The following is a 19,841-nucleotide window of genomic DNA, read 5'->3' on the forward strand; positions in this document are numbered from 1 at the left end:
TGGTCTGCTGTTGGATTTTATTCCTCAGGGCAAGGCCCAGTATCATAGCAATCTTCCCCACCCCGAGTTATTATTCCACAGCAGCACAAGAAGAAACACAAAAAATCCTGCCATCCAAATCTGACCAAGTATCAACCAGCAGAACCAAGTTGTTCTTACTTCATCCTCATTAATTTAAGAACACCCTGCACAAGGTGTGCCTTGAAAAAGAGCCTGGATAAAATAAGTGGAGGGGAGCAGGTAAGGATCTCATAAGTGCCCTGGCAAGGGTTAGTTTTGTGAGAGCTCATTCCTGCCACGGTGCTGTGAGCAAGCCACAGAGCCTGGGAGTGAGAGAAACTACTACAAAACAAGTTAGTGTCTTTTAAAAGAAGGAGGAAAGCAAGATTAAAAAGCAAGGTACAGGGCTAACTGTGATTTTTAATTTTTTTTTTTTAAAGCAAAATAAAATATATTATGCGCAGATGGCGGGGAAAGGAGAAGGACAGGAAAGAATGCAGAGCCAAGGAAACACTGTAGTCTTATCTACAACAAGGGAAGAATTTGATCAGAATTGGCGAGGCTTAAAGCAGCTACTGATTTTTCAGGAGGACACTGCAAAAAAAAAAATCAACACTGATAAAAAAAAATCAATCAACCATTCTGTTTCATTGGTATAAGGGGAAAGTTGATGCAAACTGAGCAATTAGTTAGCAGCTGGAGGTCTTCACCTTTATCTCCTTGAAGAAGGAAGCAGTTTCGCCCTCGATAATTGGCTGCAGCAAAGGGCTTCTCCGCTTGCTGGAGGGGGAACCCTGTGACAGGTGTTAACAAGTATGTTACATTGTGAACCCCTTTCTCCTCCACCACCTGCTCTCCTCATTCTCACCCACACACTTACTCTCAGCTCATCACTGGACCACCAGGAGAAATATCTTTCTCAAGAAAGAAAAATAGGCCTAGAAAACCCCCTAAATCTTGGGCTGTTTTCTCTCAGGATGCTGCTTAGCAAAGGACACCACTGTCAATCTGTTTTTAAAAAGAAACTTGGATGATTATTAGCTGGGTAGTGACTACAAGGCAAAGGCTGCAAGAAAATAATCTCCAGCCCGAGGCCCATACACACACAGAGCATTTGGCTGGCTCTCCAGAGCTACAGTGTAAACTCAGCCAGGCTCTCCAGATTTGCTTTCCAGGAGCCTGATTTCCCAGTGAAGTACCCACCGATGTAGAGATGGATTTTCAAATGTATCCTGTCTCTCTGTTCTCACTGTCACTGTTCTCACTCAGAAGACTGGGAAAAAAATCAGTCTCATCTCTGCTCTGCTAGCCTCTGTGGATTTTCAGTTTTGTGTCTTAACAGGACCTGGGCTCTCTTTGACAGCTTTGCATTAAACTGCCCATGCACACCTACTCAGCTTCCTCCTCGACTGGCAGCACTGTCTTCACAGCACACATTTTGGGGACTATTTTGCATATTCCATGAGGAACAGCCTTTTATTTCATTTTAAATGCAGGACCAGGAACACCTCCCAGCATTTGCAGAAAGAAGCCCCACTCCTCTGTGACACTGCATTGGGTAATGCTGTGCCAGCCCATTCACTTCAATGGCTGTCTACAGAAAGTGGGCAGGACATGAGCACTGCTCAAGAAAAGCAAAAAATGTTCATACATGACAGAGTAAACAAAACTTTGATAAAAGAACTCTCTTTCCATAGACAGGCTTGAAGTATTCTGTGTGGGTTTTTTTGATTAATTAATTTTAAAAAACTGGACTACACATATTGTCCAAAATTAAAGACAGTGGATTTTCTCCCTAGAGGGTTCCTTGCTGGTGGCAAAGCACCACCTTGAAAGAGGGAATATCCACCACTTAAGAGGATCTCTTTAATACACATGAAGTGTTAGAAGACTGAGGGTTCTTTCTTTCAGCCAAGGACACAACTGGCATCTCCTGTGGGATCTACTCAAGTCTGTGTTCTGTGTACAGGAACCCTGTACACAACCCTGTGGAACAAGCAGCATGGAAGACCTACAGCTCAGCGTGGGTTGGTATGCAAAAAGAAGTGAGGCTGTAGCCAAACAGAGGATGGATGAAATAACAGCAGCAGCCCAATGGAAAGAGAAGAAACAATACAAGGTGAGATGTGCCCCATGGCTCACAGATGGGCACTAAAGTCCCTTGACCAGCTTTGCCCAACTTCAGTATCAAGTGTGTCATTGATTCACTCATTTTCTTGATCTTTGAGTGATAAGGGAGGTTGGGACTTAGCCTTAGTGATTGTGTTGTACACGAAGTGTGGTGATTCCTGCTTCCTCAGTTTGAAACCAAAGAAATACCCCACAAAAGAGTGCTCTACTCACAATAATAGGGATGGTGTTGGCTCTGGAGAGGATCTGTTTGACCAAGCGATACCTGTCATACAATGGCTTCATCACCTGCCGCTCATTTTTGGTAACCTGAAAAGGAAAAAGAGGAGACATCCATGAATCCTGCAACAAATGCTCCACTCTAGAATTCATGTGGCTGTGATCACCCTCAGTCTGCGGAGCTTGAAGAAACTTATATGGGGATGACAGGAGAGCAGCATTAACCCTGAAACTGCTGTCCATCACTGCATCGCTTGTGCCTGGTGCCAGCTGAAGCTGTGTGGGCTGTCTTGTAAAGGGGCTGTAAGAGACAGCTAGTTTAAATGACCAATTAGGGGTCAGATGTCCACAGCACAAAATGACCTGCCGAGGCAGCACTCTATGCTTGCAGTCACGTCTGCCACGGTAAGCACAAGATGAGCTTTCCATCCTTGTTCTTGTGGCCGGCCCACAATAGCCGGGTTCATGACCCATGAAAAGAGAAAGCAGCTGCACTGACTGGCTGTTGCAATGTGAGGAGACTTCCCTTGAGTACGGTAAACTACAGATTTCACAACAGCTGACTTTCTGGCTTTGTTATTCCTCCTAATTTCCTGTACAGCCAGCAGTTTTTCCTCTTTTTAGCCTCCTAACCTTGCCCTCCATCCCTCCTCACAGCCACTTTGCTGGGAAGGATTCACTGCTTGGAAGTGATGAAGGTGCAACGGCTGTGTGGCACAGAGAAGAGAGAATAGTGCTGTGATGTCCACCTCAGGTGTTCCTTATATGGCTCTGTCCTTAACTCCACTCCTCCTTACTGCTTGTTGTGCTCCCTCCCCAGTTTTGAGAGCATTACAACCTGAGTGTGTTAATTTCTGGTTTTCTTTCAGGTTCAAGGTGGGTTTTATTTCTTCAGTGTTTTCTTACAGCACATTAGAAAACAAACAAAATCCTCAGCAATACCTGATCATCATTCAGCACTGTCTGACCCACATCCTATAAGTGTTCTTCCACTAGATCTTTTGTCTAACTTTAGATTATAAAGCTCTTATGAGGAAGCTTTAACTCATGCCTTTCTACTTGCTGCTAATCACTAGAGCACCTGAACAACTGCGATTTAAAAATCAGCATCAACAGAGTAACCCCTAGGGGGCTTTGTGCAGTGTCTCTTTGTGCAACAGAAACAGGAGAAAAGGGAATACAGCTTGAGACAGTGAGGCAATTTTAAACTGCCTTTTATTTTGTCTGCAGTTGACTTTCCCTGGCATAATCTTTCTAAAGCTTTTACATCTCCCTCCAGAGAAAGAGACGATTTTAGCTTGTGAGGGGCAGAAAGGCTGTAAGTATTGCCAGGAGTGGGATGGCAGGAATGAACTCTAAGAATCTGGAGGTAGCATCCATCTTCCTCCTGATAACCAAGCCTACGTTCCCTATTGTTATGGTTTGATACTGGCGCAATGTTAGCACTTTCATGAAAATGTACTTTCTCTAAATAAATGCTGTGAGATGTTATCAGGGACAGAGTAGAGCAGGTACAAGCTTAATAACAGAGGAAAAAAACTTTATTAAACTACTATTAATATAGAAAACACATAAACTAAATCTAGGATGAAGACTTTTTAAAACTACTCCTTTTCTTTTTAATTCTAAACACACTTAGTCATGAAATATTACTCGGGATTCTTGATTAAATTACTACTTTTTAGGTAATCTATGTTTAAACTATCAAGGGAGAGAGAAGTTTCTCTTGCACCACAGGCCCCCTAGGAAACACAGCTGCCCCCCTGTGTTTCTTTGTCACACATGGCAACCGCCCGGAAGAAAAATCTGTTAGTGTGACACTCTTTTTTCTATGTCACAGTGCTCTCACTACCGTGCATGGACAGATTGCTTATAGGGCTCTTTTAAGGATGCTTTGCCACGGACTTAAAGATATAACAGTTCAGTTTCTTATTCTGGGACTACAGTCCCCCCTATTTTCCCCTGGGGCCGAGGGGTCTAAAAACAGGACTCATCTTTTTCTTGAAGACAGAGGGTATCACTATTCTCTCTTCAGCTCTCTTTGTTTTTTGTTATTCTTGTGCTGTTCGAAGCTGAAACAGGTCTCCCTGGGTCACCACTGCATTCTCTTAAAATGCAGTCTTTATTGCAGGAGATTTTGGTTTAGTCTATGGCTAACAAGAAAAGTCTAGCTAAAAAGCTACTTCATCATCTCTTCTTACCTAAATATTTCTTCTTTTAATATCTCAGGTCCCGGACTATCTCTCTTCCCTAACCCTAACCCTAACCCTAACCCCCTATGCTGGGGGCAAATGAACAGGGAGGAAAAGGAGAAAGATCTTTATTCTTTTCCTGGTTCAGTGTAAATATCCCTTGGCCTGATAAGGGGGATATAGATGAGCAGTCTTGAGCTCTGGGGGCTGAATGTCCTACACCCCCAAAGAACAGCAGGGCTCCAATTCCTGACAGCCTCAAGCTGCCTGTTCATTGAGTAAGCAGCTCTCATGGATTAGAGGGATGTGAACAGCATGAAATAATTCACTCAGTCCTCTTTGTGTTGAGTTTTGTGCTGTTGTGCCTGCACTCAATTGCACTGGCTAGCAAGTTGCCTCCAACTTTGGACATTTCATGTAACCCATCTGGAACACAACTAGAGAAACCGGGTAACCTAAATATATATATAATATTATTCCTAGCTTTACAAGATTAGCAGTTTGTGGAACAGGAGGTACAACACTACTGTTGGCTCAGACAGTCTGTTACTTAAAAAAACCCCAAGACTATGATGAGGCTTATGTTGGGGCTGAGAATCAAACCTTCAATTAACAACATTTTAAAGCTGATTAACAGCACTGTTCTGCACAGAAAAATAAACATAAGCCTTGGAATGGGTACAAAGTCCTTAGGTATGTTGAAGAATGGAAGTTAAACAACATCCTTCAATGTCTGAGTATCAGTGTGGAGGAGCAACACAGATAATTAATATAGGTGTTGGAAGTTAAGTGTATGGAGTCTGAGCCTGTCCTGCAGCTCATTTACACCAGCAAACTTTACAGAAAGCATATTCTGAAAGTAAATATTTAGTACATGGGCACACTGTCTCATTAGGCAAACATAAGTAAGACCAGTAAAGTATATTTTGGGAGAACATCAAAATGCAAAGAGACTGTTAGAATAATGGAGCCTTTGACACAACTCTGGGGCACACTCGACGTGGCAAAATAGCAGCAGCTGAGAACAGACCATTGCTTGCATTGTTAGAGCAGCTCAAGAATTTCTGCAGAGACAGACTTTTGGCTTAACTAAAACAGTTCAGTTCCACCTTTGCAGGTTCATCTATCACTGGTGCAGAAAGACCCAGCTGCACAATAAATCTGAGCTCCATTGTTTTTCTTGTTTAGTTAAATATCTTTAAGAAAAAAAAAAAAAAACCTTGGCTGAACTATCCGCATTCTCCTCAAGCTCTCAGTACTTTTCCACTGCTGCACTGCCAGGAGCTGAGAACAGCAAAAGCTGATCAGTTTTCCTTGCCATACAGTTCAATGTTACTAGGTATAGACAGCTTACTTTAAAACAAAACAAATTTAAAAGTAGTTGTATAAATGAAGATTGGAAAAGGTAGGTGGAAATAAAAGTATGCTGACAAGATAGGCCCTGGGCTTGTTATCTTTTTGAACAGATTGAAGTGAGTTCACTTCAGTAAGATGCCAACTTTTGATTTATATAATTGTAAAAGCAGCAAAAAAAGACTTGGTCTCACAGAGAACAAATCTGCCTGTCCTCTCATGTAACTATGCCATTTTCAGTTGCTAATACAGTTGTGACTGTATAATATTAGCACTCCATGAAGGCATTTAAAAAAATTAGTGAGACTTTTTAAAACAATGGATAAAGGAAGATATAATTCAGAAGGAAAATATCAGGAATCTCAGGCAGCAACAGAATGACAGATTTGTGAGCTGCATCAAGTACTCCTTAGAAGCAGTAATTTACTGGTCCCAAGCCACTGCTCAGGGGATTAGCAGCACTCTGAAATTAAGTTACTTTACCTATACAGCTGGTCACAAAGATTATAATGGCATCAGTGAAAGAGAAGGAAGAACTCATAAAAAGCCAACTTCATGGCCTGGAAGCCACTGTGTTTCTGCCACAGCAGGGATCAACAGGAGACAAAACTTAATTATCTGTATTCATAAATAAGTTTGCTTTTATACCATTGATACTGGAAAACTGCAAACTTCCTGGCAGATGGGCACCACACACAACTATTCTCATGCAGACTGTCCACTGGGCTTCAAATTGGATGTCTGTGGAACCTGATGAGCACAATTCCAAAATAATGTCCACTCAGCCTGTAGGCTCTGTCCTGCAGGTGTCTGTCTAGCCCAGTGCTGTGCGAGGACATCACCCTGCCTGGAACAGACTCCTCAGCAGCTGTGGAAGTGAAGGATCAGGAAGGTGGATTAGAGGGTGCACGTGTGGTTCGGAGAGCAAAAAGTTCTAGTGACCTGACATCAAAGGGGCATTAGGGGCATCATTTACCGCAGACAAAGACCTAGAAAGATGTACTTTGAGAAAAAAAAAAAAAAGAAATTAAAAAAAAATGCTGCAGTACATACCGGTCTGCCATGAATGCCTTCATAATACAGCAAAGCTTTCTGAAGAGCCACTTTTTCAGCTGCTATCTGATCTCGTGTCATGTCCTGTGAAAAATGGCACAGAGAGAGGGAAAGGGAGGAAGAAAAGAAAAAAAGTCAGATTCCTGGACTCAAGAAATACTGATCTGTGCCATAACCTAAGTCATATCATATGATCATTACGTTTTAAAGATTCATCTCTACCTTCCAGTTGTCTTTTCCCAGCTAAATTGCCAAAGAGACTGTTAATGGGAGTAGAATATTATGCTCAATGCAGGCAGATTAAACACACAAACTTTGCATATGAAGGTATTTTATGTACCTAAAGTGGATTTACAGATTCAAGTGTGCTTTGAAAAAAACAATGTCCTTTTGCAAATTCTGCTATGGAGTGAAAGGCTGTAGCAGACAAGAGGGGACAAAGCCAAAAAAAAAAAAAAAAAAAAAGGGAAGACAGTTAGAGACAGAGAAGACTTCTCTCTTTTGACCAAGGTGGCCAAAATTCCCCCACTGAATTTGCCTGACACCAAACCTTTTCTCCCTATCACAGCACCAAATACTATCACAGTCCCTCTGAAAGCAGCCAGGCTGCAGATTCTTGCTACAGTCAGAAAATAGTCAAAACACCTGTTGTATGTTTTTCTTCCGCAGATCCAGTGAACGAAGATAATGCTGTCTGCCTCACTCTTATACAGCAGTGTACAATTTACATGTCAGCAGACTCAAGGACTTCATTTACAAGGCTGCCCAAACCTCAGGAGCTCACATCAGACATGAAGACCTCTCTGCTGATAACCCTCAGAGATTACAGCAGCTAACAGAGTTCAATGTGAAACTCTGAAGGTTAGCAATAACACACCCTGAGAGAATTATATTCAGTTTTGGAGTGAACAAGAAGCAAACAGATGACACAATCTCCAGAAGCACTGGAAGACTCAGAATTTGACAAAAACTTTTGGATAGAACAACAGAAATAGCCAAACACAGGGCAGGAAAAAAATTGCAATAATTCAGAAACATTACTAGGAATGTGCAAGGGTCAGACAAAGACAACAAGATAACATACTACAGAAACTGAGCTCTGGGGAAAAAAACAAGATACTAAAGACAGAGGGAAAGGAACTAAAGTAAGTGACCCAAGTCTAAAGGCTGCAGACTTTTTAACAAAATGTAGAAGACTACAACATTTTCACAAGTGACTGTGCAGTCACAAGTAACCTATTTGCACTTAAAGGCCTGAATCTGACCTGGCTACATTGTACCTTAATGTCTTCAGGTCGATTTGTCTCTGCTCGTTTCTCTTGAAGCTTCTTCTGGATGGAGTCAAGGGTCACTTCCACGGCAGGCTTGGCAGATTTATCTGACAGGTCTTGCTTCTTGTCATCCTCCTTCTCCAGCTGAGAACCAAAGCTCTTGGGGAGCGTGTTGCTGCGTTGACGCACAACAGGGCCAAGGTCTTCCTCTGAAATCTTCAGTTTTGACTCTGAGCAGGCAAAGATGAGCAATTTTTAAAATGTGACAGTGTCAGGATCACTGCCTCACATCAAATCTAAATGAGGCAGAGTGAAGCTACTCCCCAAAGGTGCACCAGTGGTGCTGCTCACCTTTAAGTTGCTTTCGGAATTTGGCCAAATCATTTGTCCATTTGAGCACTTCAGGGTTGGCTGCCTTGTCACTGTGGGAAGGCTGGGAGGAAAGAAAAGCCATGGTGAATCTGTGTTAAACCACCAGGAGTGATTCACTGAAACAAGTGTGTGGCACAAAAGGGTACAATGGAATTTGGACCCAGCACAGAGCACAGGCACTGGCTTCTGACTGGCAGCTGCACATCTCTGACCAGCCCATTTCAGACCTTGCTTTAATTGCTCCTGCTTGTCACAACACTCTGTCTTAGGTGCATCATGAAATGGTTTTCTTTTTAGAAAATACAGAATGTTTGATGCCAGTGATTAAGTTGTAGGAGTGACTCAGAGGGCTGGATGCACATTGGATTCCTTGTGTCTATTGTTTCCGAACAAGAGGGCACCCCTAAAATAGAGGAAACCTAGCATGAACAGTTGGAAAAGTGTTATGACACATGTATCCACACCAAAGGCTGCCTTACATCCAAAGATATCAAATGACCCAAATTCTAGGCTACAACAAGCTCTGAGTATTTTTTCAGCTTTTCCTACTGCAGGCCAGATCTTTCCAGTACAATTCTTTGCCATTTAGATAGCCAAAGCACAGCTTTACAGTTCCTTACAAAGCTTTCTGTGCATCAGAAGGGCGTATCAGAACAATTAAGAGTCCAGTACACTGTTGCTGCTCAGCAGCACTTGACTGTGGTTCCTTGCTCAGGAGTGAAGGCAGCTGCTCTCTCTCCTCTGCAATGCACAGGTGTCCTGGGATTACCATCATGCAAATGAGATCAGCAACTGTGCTTCCCATTTGCTGAAGTTAAATAAATAAACAAACAACAGAAGTTGAACACAGCTATTCCTACACGCTGTCTTAAGCAGTGGTCGAAATCTTATGAGTCATTAGCCTTCCTCTCTTGTGCTGCATGGATATTGCATAATACCTGGAAAGGTAATTTGCTCGGTTTGCACACAGATTTCTGCGGGGGGCAGCAGGTCTTCTGCCTTTTTTTTTTTTCCTTTCCTCATTATAAAAGCTTTCAAGCCCCTCTGTATGTTTGGCATATTTCCGCGGTTTCCCTCTGTATGCTTGATCCACTTCCCTGGTGTCCCTTCCCTTTGTTGCTAATTCATCCATCTCCACATAAATGCTTAACTCCTAGAGACTCACTCTGTATTTCCTCTCCTCTTCAAATTTGTCCTCAAATCTCCTGATCTTTTTCTTCAGCCCCTGAATCCTCCGGGTGAGTTGCGCAGGGGTAAGGTCTTCTCTGTCATCTTCATAAGATCCTAAAGACGAACTCCGTCTCCTGCCAAGAGCAGAGATTGCAGGAAGAGCTTATCCAAACAGCCACAATACATCTTGATACAGATCAGGCCATTTCACTTTGTGTGAATAAAGACAGGGCCCGCAAAAGTGAGAATGCTATGTTGCTACTCTGCAATGACAGATAGCAAAAGATGCTCTAACAGCCCTAGATATTAATGCACAAACCCAGAAATTAACTACAAAGAACTTTTTATAAAATATCAGTTCCCTGTGAGTAGGGACAGAAACCCAACACAGCACAGCTGATCCAAAGACATGCTGCTTGATGCAATTGTGCAAACCCTTTGCAGCTGCGTGCGAAAGTCAGTGCGAATCACAACCCACCTCATGAAGGAATGAGAATTGGGAGGAGAAGGAGGCACTTCTGTATCATCCAGGTACTGTTGGCTCTGTCCATAGGCATAGAAGCGAGGGGACAGCATGGGATCACTGTCCTCATCCAGAAGTTGGCGAATCAAACACCCGGCCTGCGGGGAAAGGCGAGCCTCATCTGAGTCTAAGCCGTCTCGCTGCCATGAGGAGAGAGCAGGGATGGGCTCTGGGAACAGTAAGACAAAGGCTGGTTTTATCAGGTTTGTTTTATACATAAGACAGACTCCAGGTAACTTTCTAATGAACCTTGACCTGCTCATCCTGGACTGTGACTCTTGTCACCAGGCATTCTCTGGTCACTACTCCCACCTGCCCCTTGTGCAAAGCATTACAAAGCCTGGCCACAGCAGGTAACCTACACAAATATAAGTCATCTCTTAGATGCAACAGAAAACTACCCAAAAGCTGACCAGGAATTACCATGGACTGATACCAAATGAGGCAATCACCAGCTAGCACCTTTGAGGAAAAAGTTATGCTGGATAGAGAGCATTACTGGCACATGGTATATAGAAGAGGCAGTTGGATTCCAGAAGGAATTTTTTTTCAGTTTCAGGACATACAAATGTTGTAAATGAATAGTGTATTAATGGTTCTCCTATAGGCCCCAGCACTCCAATGCGACCCTGTTGCCTGCTATTGGAAATTCCAAGCCTAGGAGTAAGCATAGGTTCTTCTAACCTGCAAGCAAAAGGTGTCTCACATTACCACCTGTTCCACAGGATGCTTAGCCCACATATTAACAATTATAGTAAGATGGTCTGAGTTTCCCCTTTTCCCTTTCACTTGCAATCCTGCTGCTTACAGTATGGTAGAAAAGTGAGGAAATCTTCAGCCCTCTGGACAACCTAACCAGCCAGAAGTAAAAACAATGTTGTACAGGGAGGTGGTGGAGTGGGAGAGAAAGGGAAACCCAATTTAGCACTGCTGATTAGCATAATAGAGCCCACGGAAAGCAATCGCCTCAATCTTGTGATCACTCCCTCCAGATGCCATAAGGAGTCTAACATTTTCTGTTCAGATAGTTTACTAAGCTGATTTGCATGCTCCTACTTAAACTGTCTAATCCTGTGGTGCTAAGAGCCAGGCTTTGAACTTCTAAATCTAACAAATAGTTCTAGAGTCAAGTAACAAAACAAAAACCTTATAGAAAGATCCCAGACCAGTCGCAGAGCTACGGACTAATTGTTTCCTGTGCCTAGTGTGTCTATTCTTCATTCACAAAGAGAGGGGGCTTTTGAACTTATCAGTTCATGAATAAAAAGCAGCATTTCCTTTTGCTGAAGAAGGTTAACATTTTCAGAGCTCAGAGTAAATTTCATGAGGATTCTCCTCCAGAACACCTCTGTGCTGTTTAACATTCCTCCTCTGTACAATTCGGGCAGTGTGAGATCATTGTCAATGCAGCAGTGATGGACTCAGTGCTGTTTTCCTTATGCACATCTTCAAATGATGCTCTCCTCCTTTTGCCTTCTTCCTTAGCACATGGATACAAATGGCATGCCTCTGCTTAGAGGCTGGTGCTGCATACACACTGATGTGCTACCCTGAAAGGGGTGACAGGAGGTTTTTGCACAAGCTTTTTGCATAAGAGCCCCTCAAAGGTGCTGTGGTAAGAGAAGCACATGTAAGCCTGGCTCACAGGGGCTACTTCCATGGGGTGTGCAAGCCCCAAGTGTATGTAGGCTGTTTTGCCATGGTTTGGAAAGCTTATATAGCCTGAACTTCCTTTGAGTAATTTCTGAAAAAAGAGTTTTTCTAAGCTTTGTTCAGCCTTGGCAATTTCTAATACCTGAAATATTTTGCATCTACTTCCCTGAATCTCTCATGGTTTTAGGAAGGGTCTCACAAGATCTTTTGTAGCAAAATAAAGGGTAATACAAAAGGAAAAAATGATTAATAGATTTGACCAGCAGGAGCAAGAGTTAAAGGATGCATGAAATTCTTCTAGACATCTCTCACTTCTAATTGTTTGAATACCTCTCACCTGCAAACTGAATTTCCTCTTGGAAATTGTTAAATAACACCTCCATGGGATTTACATAGATGGAATAAGCTTAGAAAAAAAATCAGGCATATTTAGCAGTAACTAAATTAAGCTCCTACCACACCAGCTAACAAAGCCATTATTAATCATGCATGATGTATGTGACTTAATTGAAGCTGGATTTAAAACCAGATAGCATGCGACATTTAGGGAATTGCAATGGCTCCAAAAGCCTCTGATCAAACCCCAAAAGACAGCAAAGCACTTTATGTAACCTAATTTAGATTGAAGTGTGTCTACTTTATATTTTGTTCATTTCAAAATACTCCCCCAAAACAGAAACTCCCATTCTAAAGAAGAAAGTGTTAAAAAGGAGAAGGAAAAAAAAGCCCTAAAAGGAAAAATTAAATTTGGGACTTGACAGAAGAAATGGCTGCTACAGAAAATCAGCTTTCTTTAACCCTTGCTCCTGGAAGGCCTGACTCTATGGGTAATTTTGTTTCCCTTGCCGACTATATACATTCAGAAGACAAGATCTCAACTAGACACAAAATGCCTGGACCCCTGAGAGCAACACAGCAATTCATCAAGGAACATAATTAGATACGTACAAATTACAAATTTTATCTACATCAGATCACTAAGTGGACCAGCACTGCAGTCCAACTGCCTTCTCTCTCCTGCTGGCCAGGTGCCAGGCCCTTCAGGTGGAACCACTGGAATTGCTGGATCACACAAACATGCAGGAACCCACTAAGGATAAGCTGCTGTTTTTTCTGACAGTGCACAATCAATTAATTCCTCTTTAACAGGATGCATAATATCTTTTGTTATTCATTTAGCCAAGATAGCTATCAAAGCATTGAGCTTTTTCTGAAGGCTGCTGAACTCCTGGACTGAATGGTTTTGAAGTATCTGCTATGAAGTCCAGTTTTAAGGCATCCACTATCATGATTAACGCTGTCAGCCTTTCCCCCTTCAGCTAATTGAACAACAAAATCTCAACAGAGATTGTAAACATTTCACCTTTTCTTTGCCACTGACTTGACAGAGCGGGTACACTTACTCCTCTTCTGTCCTGAACAGATCTTTCCTGCTCAGGGAAAAAAAAATCTCAGTTTTCTACTCATCTCCACATTCTTTTCATGTACTATTTTTCCCCCCTCCATCTTCCAGAATGACAACTTTTCATGGGGAAAAAAAAAAAAAGAAAAAGAAAAAATAAAGGGGAAAAAAAAAAAAAAAGAAAAAAAAAGGGAAAAAAAAGGGTGAAAAAATTTTTAATGCCTTGGTTGGACTCTTTAGGCATTTCTTTCAAGCATGCCTTTTCTAAGCTGGTGCAGAAGCAGTGAACTGTGTGCTGGTAGTGAGGCTGCAGTCCTTCAGAAGTGCTGCTCTCCCTCTCAAAATCCTACAACCAGCTCATCTTTCAGAAGAGCTGTCAGCCATCTGTCAGGTGTGGCTCTGCAGAGCTCCACAGGCACACAGAGCATTGCCTATGGCAGTACAAGCTCTCTGCCAACCTGCTGCATAGAGGGCTGGAGGTTTTAATAAACCTGAACCATTAAGTGCTTCACATGAGAAGAAAGCTTTATTGTATCAAACTAGTGTATTATTGGTGAGCTCCAAGCCATCTTACTGACAAAATCTGTCTTTTTTTTTATCACTGCATTGTATATTTGTCACAGGGTTACTGGGGGCTGCAAGGCCAACAGAAGGGTGTCTACACACAAATACCACTTGAGGTGCAGCCAGCAAAATACCACAGGCATCTCCTGTTTCCTTCTCTGCAGCCACACAGCTCATACATGCTGCTAAGACTGCTTTTACACACACCCATCTGTCAAACAAACGAGGCCAAACCTTAGCTACTGTAAATTGAAGTAAGTCCAGAGGGATTAAAAAGTCTAAACTCATTACAACACCTGAGGTGCTAGCATCAAATGTCACTTGAAAGACTCCAGAAAAACCACTCATAATGAAATGAATAAAGTAATTTAAAACTCCATCCAAAGCATTCACTAGCTCAGTAACAACCTATTTTCATCCTATAAATAACTATGAAAATATCCTTGTTTGAATACATCAGCAGGCATTCTTCCTACATAGATCAAAAGAATAGCCCAAATACAACACTACCACACCTCTTCACTTGTGAGATGACACATCTCTCAGCTAGCAAGCAAACTTTGTATTTTGTTTACAGCATGTCATAACAATCACAAATACAATTTTAATATTTTGATCCTGTTCAGTAAACAATGCAATTTTTTTCAATACTCAGTTATAAAAATAGAATCACTAGAGATGCATCACAATAGAAATGCCTCCCTTTTGATTTCTTATGCTAAAGAGCATTACACACAAATAAACTGATCAATCTAAGTCCACAGTGTTGAAAAAAAGAAAACTGAGTTCAGCTTCCCTTCTGCTATACTATATGGATTTTTTTCTGTATTACTTTGGGTTTTTTCCATGGGAAAGCATCAATTAAGTCAGTGTCAAAACTATTTGTAGATCAGCTTCACCCTCAAGGTCTCAAGTGCTGCAATACTTAAACTCAAATTGTGTTTTTAACTTCTGCTTTTATTTTTTTTTTTAAAGCTTGAAAAAAAAATGCCAGCTGATTGCTTCATAAGAGCTTGTTATTGCAAACTCTGCTTGAAATCTCAGCTACAGAACTTTTTTAAATATTAGTAATTGGGTGACATGAGCAGCAATCACACATCATATTGATTTATTGGGCAGCCTGCTGACAGGGCCAGCCGCTGCTATGGAGAGCAACATACTTCCAGATTTTCCTTGAAGACAGGATAGCAAGTTCTGGGCTTGAATTAGAAACATTTGGTGAGAAATCTGCACAATAGTGCTGGCCTGTGAGAGAACACTCTGTTCTCCTCAGTTACTGCACCCGATTCAAACGTAATCCACAACAATTAGAAACCTTAGCTGTGGAAGCAGCTCTGAACACGCCTGCTCCCAAAGCCATCTCAGTTGGCAGCCACTGACCAGCTTAGCAGGCAAACCCAGCAGTCAGATGTGACATCCCAGTTCACAGGGACAGCTAGGTCCACATCCAGGGCAATAAAACTGCCTGATCCACATCTGCCAAATGCACACCAGGAAAATACTCCTGGACCATGGGAAATGCACTGAGGCAAGGAGTTCAGCACTTGAATTTGGCTGGGGCACTGCTCATGCCCTGAGTGCTGCGTCAATAGCCTGATGATTCCTACATAAGCCTCTATACTTAGCAGGTGAGTGGGATGTAGAAGGTGGGCACATGGCAAAGTGTGAGGCTGCATTGCGGGGAGCAGGGAGAAAATGTCTCTGTCCTCTCTGTGCTCAGCTTTAGGTAACAGAACACAGCCTGGAGAAGTACAGTAAATCTCTCCCTTGTGTACAGATTTGACTAGGAGATGAAAGTTATGGGAAAAAAAAATCTGGTAGCAATTACTTCTAGTATAATATGAAGGGCAAAGGGCCTGCCAGCTCACCTAGCAGCAGTTATCATAGTTCTATGCCCCTGAATGAGGGCTTTTAGGGCAGCTCTGCTCTTTAAATGATGGAGAGCCTGCCTGAGTGACAAATAAAATCTAGTCAATGGACAAGGTTGTCTTGTGTAATTTTGTGCCCATTGTTGAAGGCTCTTTCCTAACATTTGACTGGAGGCAGTGACAGCTACAGCTGAAGGCAAGTCCTCAACCTGTAATTGTTCTCACACATCACTTGTGCAAGTCCCAGCAGTTGCCCTGGTCACTAGATGGTCTGCATTTCCTACAGTATGATATAGACAAACGTGACCACAAACATTAGCTCAACTATGTCCTGAAAGAATGGGTAATTTCCCAAGACATGGACCTACCAAATTTGCTAGAGCAAAGCAATAAACAGCCCAGTATTAGGGCATTTGAAGGCACAGTCCTTTCTGTTTCTCGTTGGTGATGCAACCAGAGCTGTGGCACGGATCCTGCAGAGATGTGTGAAGGTTTGAGTGATTCGGGTTGACTGGGAAGGGAAAGGGAGGATGTCCTGGTTGCTAGAGGTGTGGATGGGTGGTACAACCCTGCCCTGCAAAGCCAGTCTCAGCAACAGACTCTGCTGTCAGAAGCAGTCTGAGAGTTGATGTTGAGATATTCCTCTTTCTGGCTGCCGCAAGCTTGATTCCATATACACAGCTAGGAGAGACTCGGTCTCTCCTTGCTGAGACACAGAAGGCACCATTTTGCTGCTGTTCACCCACACCAACAAAATGGTGATTCTGGAAGGCACGCATTTCAGAAGATGATGTCTCTCTCACCCCAGACAGCTGATTCTTTTGTAACTGCCCACCTCCTCCTGCGAAATACACGTGAACAGAAGGGAGGAAGAGCAATCAGAGAGAAGCACAGTCACATGTGCCCATAATCCTGCCTCATATTTGCAGGGCAAGAAAGCTAAAATCCAAACATAAGAGCATGCCTACTAAGAGGGAGCTGTACCAAAGAAGCAACTTATTTCATACAATGGGAAAGCCTCTGGCAGGCAGAAAGGAGCTGTGTTCTCCCCTTCAGGCATTCATGTGACTCCCATTAGTAATGCAGGAAGGAAAAAAAAAAAGGTAATTATTCCCCAAGGTTCACAGGACAGCTGAAGCCACACATCACCTCTGAGAACACAGACATGCTCACCCTGGCTTGAGACCCTGCAGGGCTCTGCTAATTGGTCCCTCAGTAAACATCCAGCAGCCAGGGTCGCCTGGGAGCCCTTCAGTGGCGCTTTGATCAGCTGTGCTGCATGTGTGGCGATTCCAGCCAGGGAATCCCCACCTAGCAAGCAAATGGAAAAATTCCCTCCCGCGCACAGTGACTGCTTGCCTGGCTGAATCAAAGGCAGCCATGGCTGCAGGTTTTCTTTACTTGCACCTGAAGTGTCATAACTACTCAACTCCTAGAGGGAAAAGCAAAACATACTAGGTCACGTACGCTGTGGAGGCAGGAACAGAGAACTTCCCTTCTCAGTGTTCCTCAGAGATTGTTATTTTAGAGCAATTAATTAGTTGCACATTTCCCCTCTCTTACTTTATTAAAGCACCACATTTGCATTTTCCTGCTTCTTCCCTGTCAAAACCCATCTTTCACTCCTAAAGCATAAACTAACAGAAGAACTCTGGCTTGTACACAGACACGTACTCTGTAACTAGAATAGGGTTTGATCCCAAAACTACTGGACACCTCCATTTCATCTCAATTTCAAATGAAATGAAGGTCATAGCACCCACAGAGTTTGCCCAGATTCCCACCCTTAAACGAGTAAGTGTATAGCCAACCAAGCATGTACTCTACAGAGGAAAGCTAAGAAATAGTAGTACAGCAATTTATATGACATACAATCAATTTAACACTGCCATTTAAGGTGGTCATCAGAATTCCTTCACAGCATACACAAAAAAAAGTTCTTTGTAAGACAAAGTAACAGATAGACAGCATCTTTTACCAGCTGTGCTTTTCAGGTGTGAATCATTATTTCCAAACAGTGATTGAAGGGAAGTTCTTTTTAGACTCTGAAATACCCACTTGCTTTGAAGTGTAGGGCAGTCTAGCTTAATTACCATTGACCAGTCACTAAGAAATAAGGTATCTTGAAATCCTTAGGGATTTAACTAAATAGTACTAAATAGAACATGAAAGTAACTTCAAGAATAAAACATTTCATTTTCCACCTCTAAGTGACAATTATAGTTAGTACCATTCAGTATTTGCTTCCAGTTTCTCCAAACTTTCAGTTCTATATTCAGGACAAAGTTGCTCTTTTATTGTTTTTAGCAAGGGAACATGGTCACATAAAGATACACCCAGCCCACTCAGGTTTCCCTCTCTCCTATTTCACTCACACAACCAGCCATCATGCAATCCTACCTTCCCAGTTGTTGTCATCGCACAGTGATGTTAAATCCAGCCGAGGCACTTCAGATACAAAACCGTTTTCCTGATCATCAGCATCTTGATTTCTTTGCAACTTGTTTTCAGGCATGCTTGGATGTTCTTGAATCTTCATACTTGAGGTCAGCTATGTTCCCATACACCCAAGGAAATGAGAGAGAAAGGAAAAAAAAAGTCTCAGGATTCAGAGGGGAAAAAAACCCACTGCAACTCACAGCAGAATTAAGCTCATGCCTTTAGCTAAAAAGATCCAAACAGATCCTGATGTTTCCAGCTCCAAATTCAAATCCCTTGCTTGGTGACCCTTGTGTACTAATTGCTCACTCACACCAGTAAAAACATCCGTCCATCTGCCTTCCTTGAATTTTTCCTTCTTTAGAAAGCTACTGCAAGTTCCTGAGACTGTCTGCCCTGACAACTGCATGCAGCTGAGAAAGCCTCCAGTAGTGGAGTGGGATGAAATGGGAGGGAGGGAAGCAGGGAGGCAGGGAGAAAGGGAGAGGGAAGGGGGTGGCTTCGTACACTTCCTACAGGAGCACAACTCCTTAGAGCAACAACAAAAACGCTGCTGCTGCTGCTGTGAGGCTGTAGCAGTATGGTGCCTTCTGAAAAGCAGGCACCAGAGCTCCCGAGGCAGCAGCCGCAGCCAGTCAGCAGTGCAGGCTACGTACATGAATGCTCTCATGCAGGCTGTGCTGGCTCAGATCAATTAGTGCCAGCTAAGCTGTGCTGGCTGCACATTCCCTGATTTCCTGTGGTTGTTTTCTAGCTGGGCGTGGGGAGAGCAGAACTATTTATGGAGGAGCTCTGGGTATTAAAGCGGTGTTGCGCAAATCCAAACAGCAGTAGGGTTTGGCATCTCAGCTGGAAGCAGTGTGGACTCTGGGAAAACGCCAAAAAAATTACAGAAGCATCCAGTAACAGGAATAAAAAAAACAAAAAAGCAGAATTCTGTCAAGTACATGATTCATCAGCTAGTACTACCTAGAAGAAATTGCTGTTTGTCTCAGCACTGTTCCCCCTGCACATACCACACGTTGTGTGCATTTATGCAGAAATCCCTGCCATTCCCACAATCCAGAGACACAGTGCGCGTGTCTGTGACAGCACCTGATGAGAGTGCTTCTGGCACTCCAAAATAAATTAGCTGTAATGCCTCACAGAGGGCAGTAGGGAAAAGGAAGTGTATTGCATGTACATAAACATGTAGTGCGATATGTATAAACCCACCAACAAACACAGAGCTAGATGAATAGACAGGATTATGTTACTACATAAACTATTTGGATTTGTTAAGAACAGCTTAGGCATAATTCTCTCAAATATAGTCTAGTGGGCAGTCAGCATGCAGATTTTCCCTCTGAAAGTATTTTGAAAATCTAGTAAACAATCTGCTTACTCTGATCTGGGAAGAAAACGGGCCAAAAAAAAAAAAAAACAACCCAGAATTTCTGGATTTATTTTCCTTGTGAATCCAGAAGTATGGCCAAATGCTTCAATATCCTTAGTACATGCCACTAAGGCACGTTTACTTTTTTTCATCTGCAGAAAGCTAATGATGTGTTTGGTGCATCTTTTCCCCTTTTGAGCAGAGATAAACAAGTAATTTTCATGAAGAGGGAAAAAAGTTGCCCAGTAGACAAATCA

The 19,841-nt window shown here is 42.6% G+C and overlaps 1 protein-coding gene across 5 annotated transcripts in view; it reads right to left on the bottom strand.

The window, feature by feature from the left end:
* FAM13A (family with sequence similarity 13 member A) overlaps positions 1-19,841 on the bottom strand; it is a 132,244-nt gene that overhangs the window by 15,500 nt on the left and 96,903 nt on the right. For 4 of the 5 annotated variants that reach the window (XM_053939927.1, XM_053939928.1, XM_053939929.1 and 1 more), the window contains 8 exons: positions 18,171-18,321; positions 10,239-10,452; positions 9,756-9,894; positions 8,570-8,651; positions 8,228-8,448; positions 6,948-7,031; positions 2,344-2,439; positions 711-794 (listed from right to left, as the gene is read on the bottom strand). In XM_053939927.1, the coding sequence (XP_053795902.1) occupies positions 711-794; positions 2,344-2,439; positions 6,948-7,031; positions 8,228-8,448; positions 8,570-8,651; positions 9,756-9,894; positions 10,239-10,452; positions 18,171-18,321 (1,071 nt within the window). The remainder of the gene's footprint in view (positions 1-710; positions 795-2,343; positions 2,440-6,947; positions 7,032-8,227; positions 8,449-8,569; positions 8,652-9,755; positions 9,895-10,238; positions 10,453-18,170; positions 18,322-19,841) is intronic. The other variant, XM_053939930.1, reaches the window with a different exon arrangement.

This window comes from Vidua chalybeata, chromosome 4 (assembly GCF_026979565.1).
Source record: "Vidua chalybeata isolate OUT-0048 chromosome 4, bVidCha1 merged haplotype, whole genome shotgun sequence".
Lineage (NCBI taxonomy): Eukaryota > Metazoa > Chordata > Aves > Passeriformes > Viduidae > Vidua > Vidua chalybeata.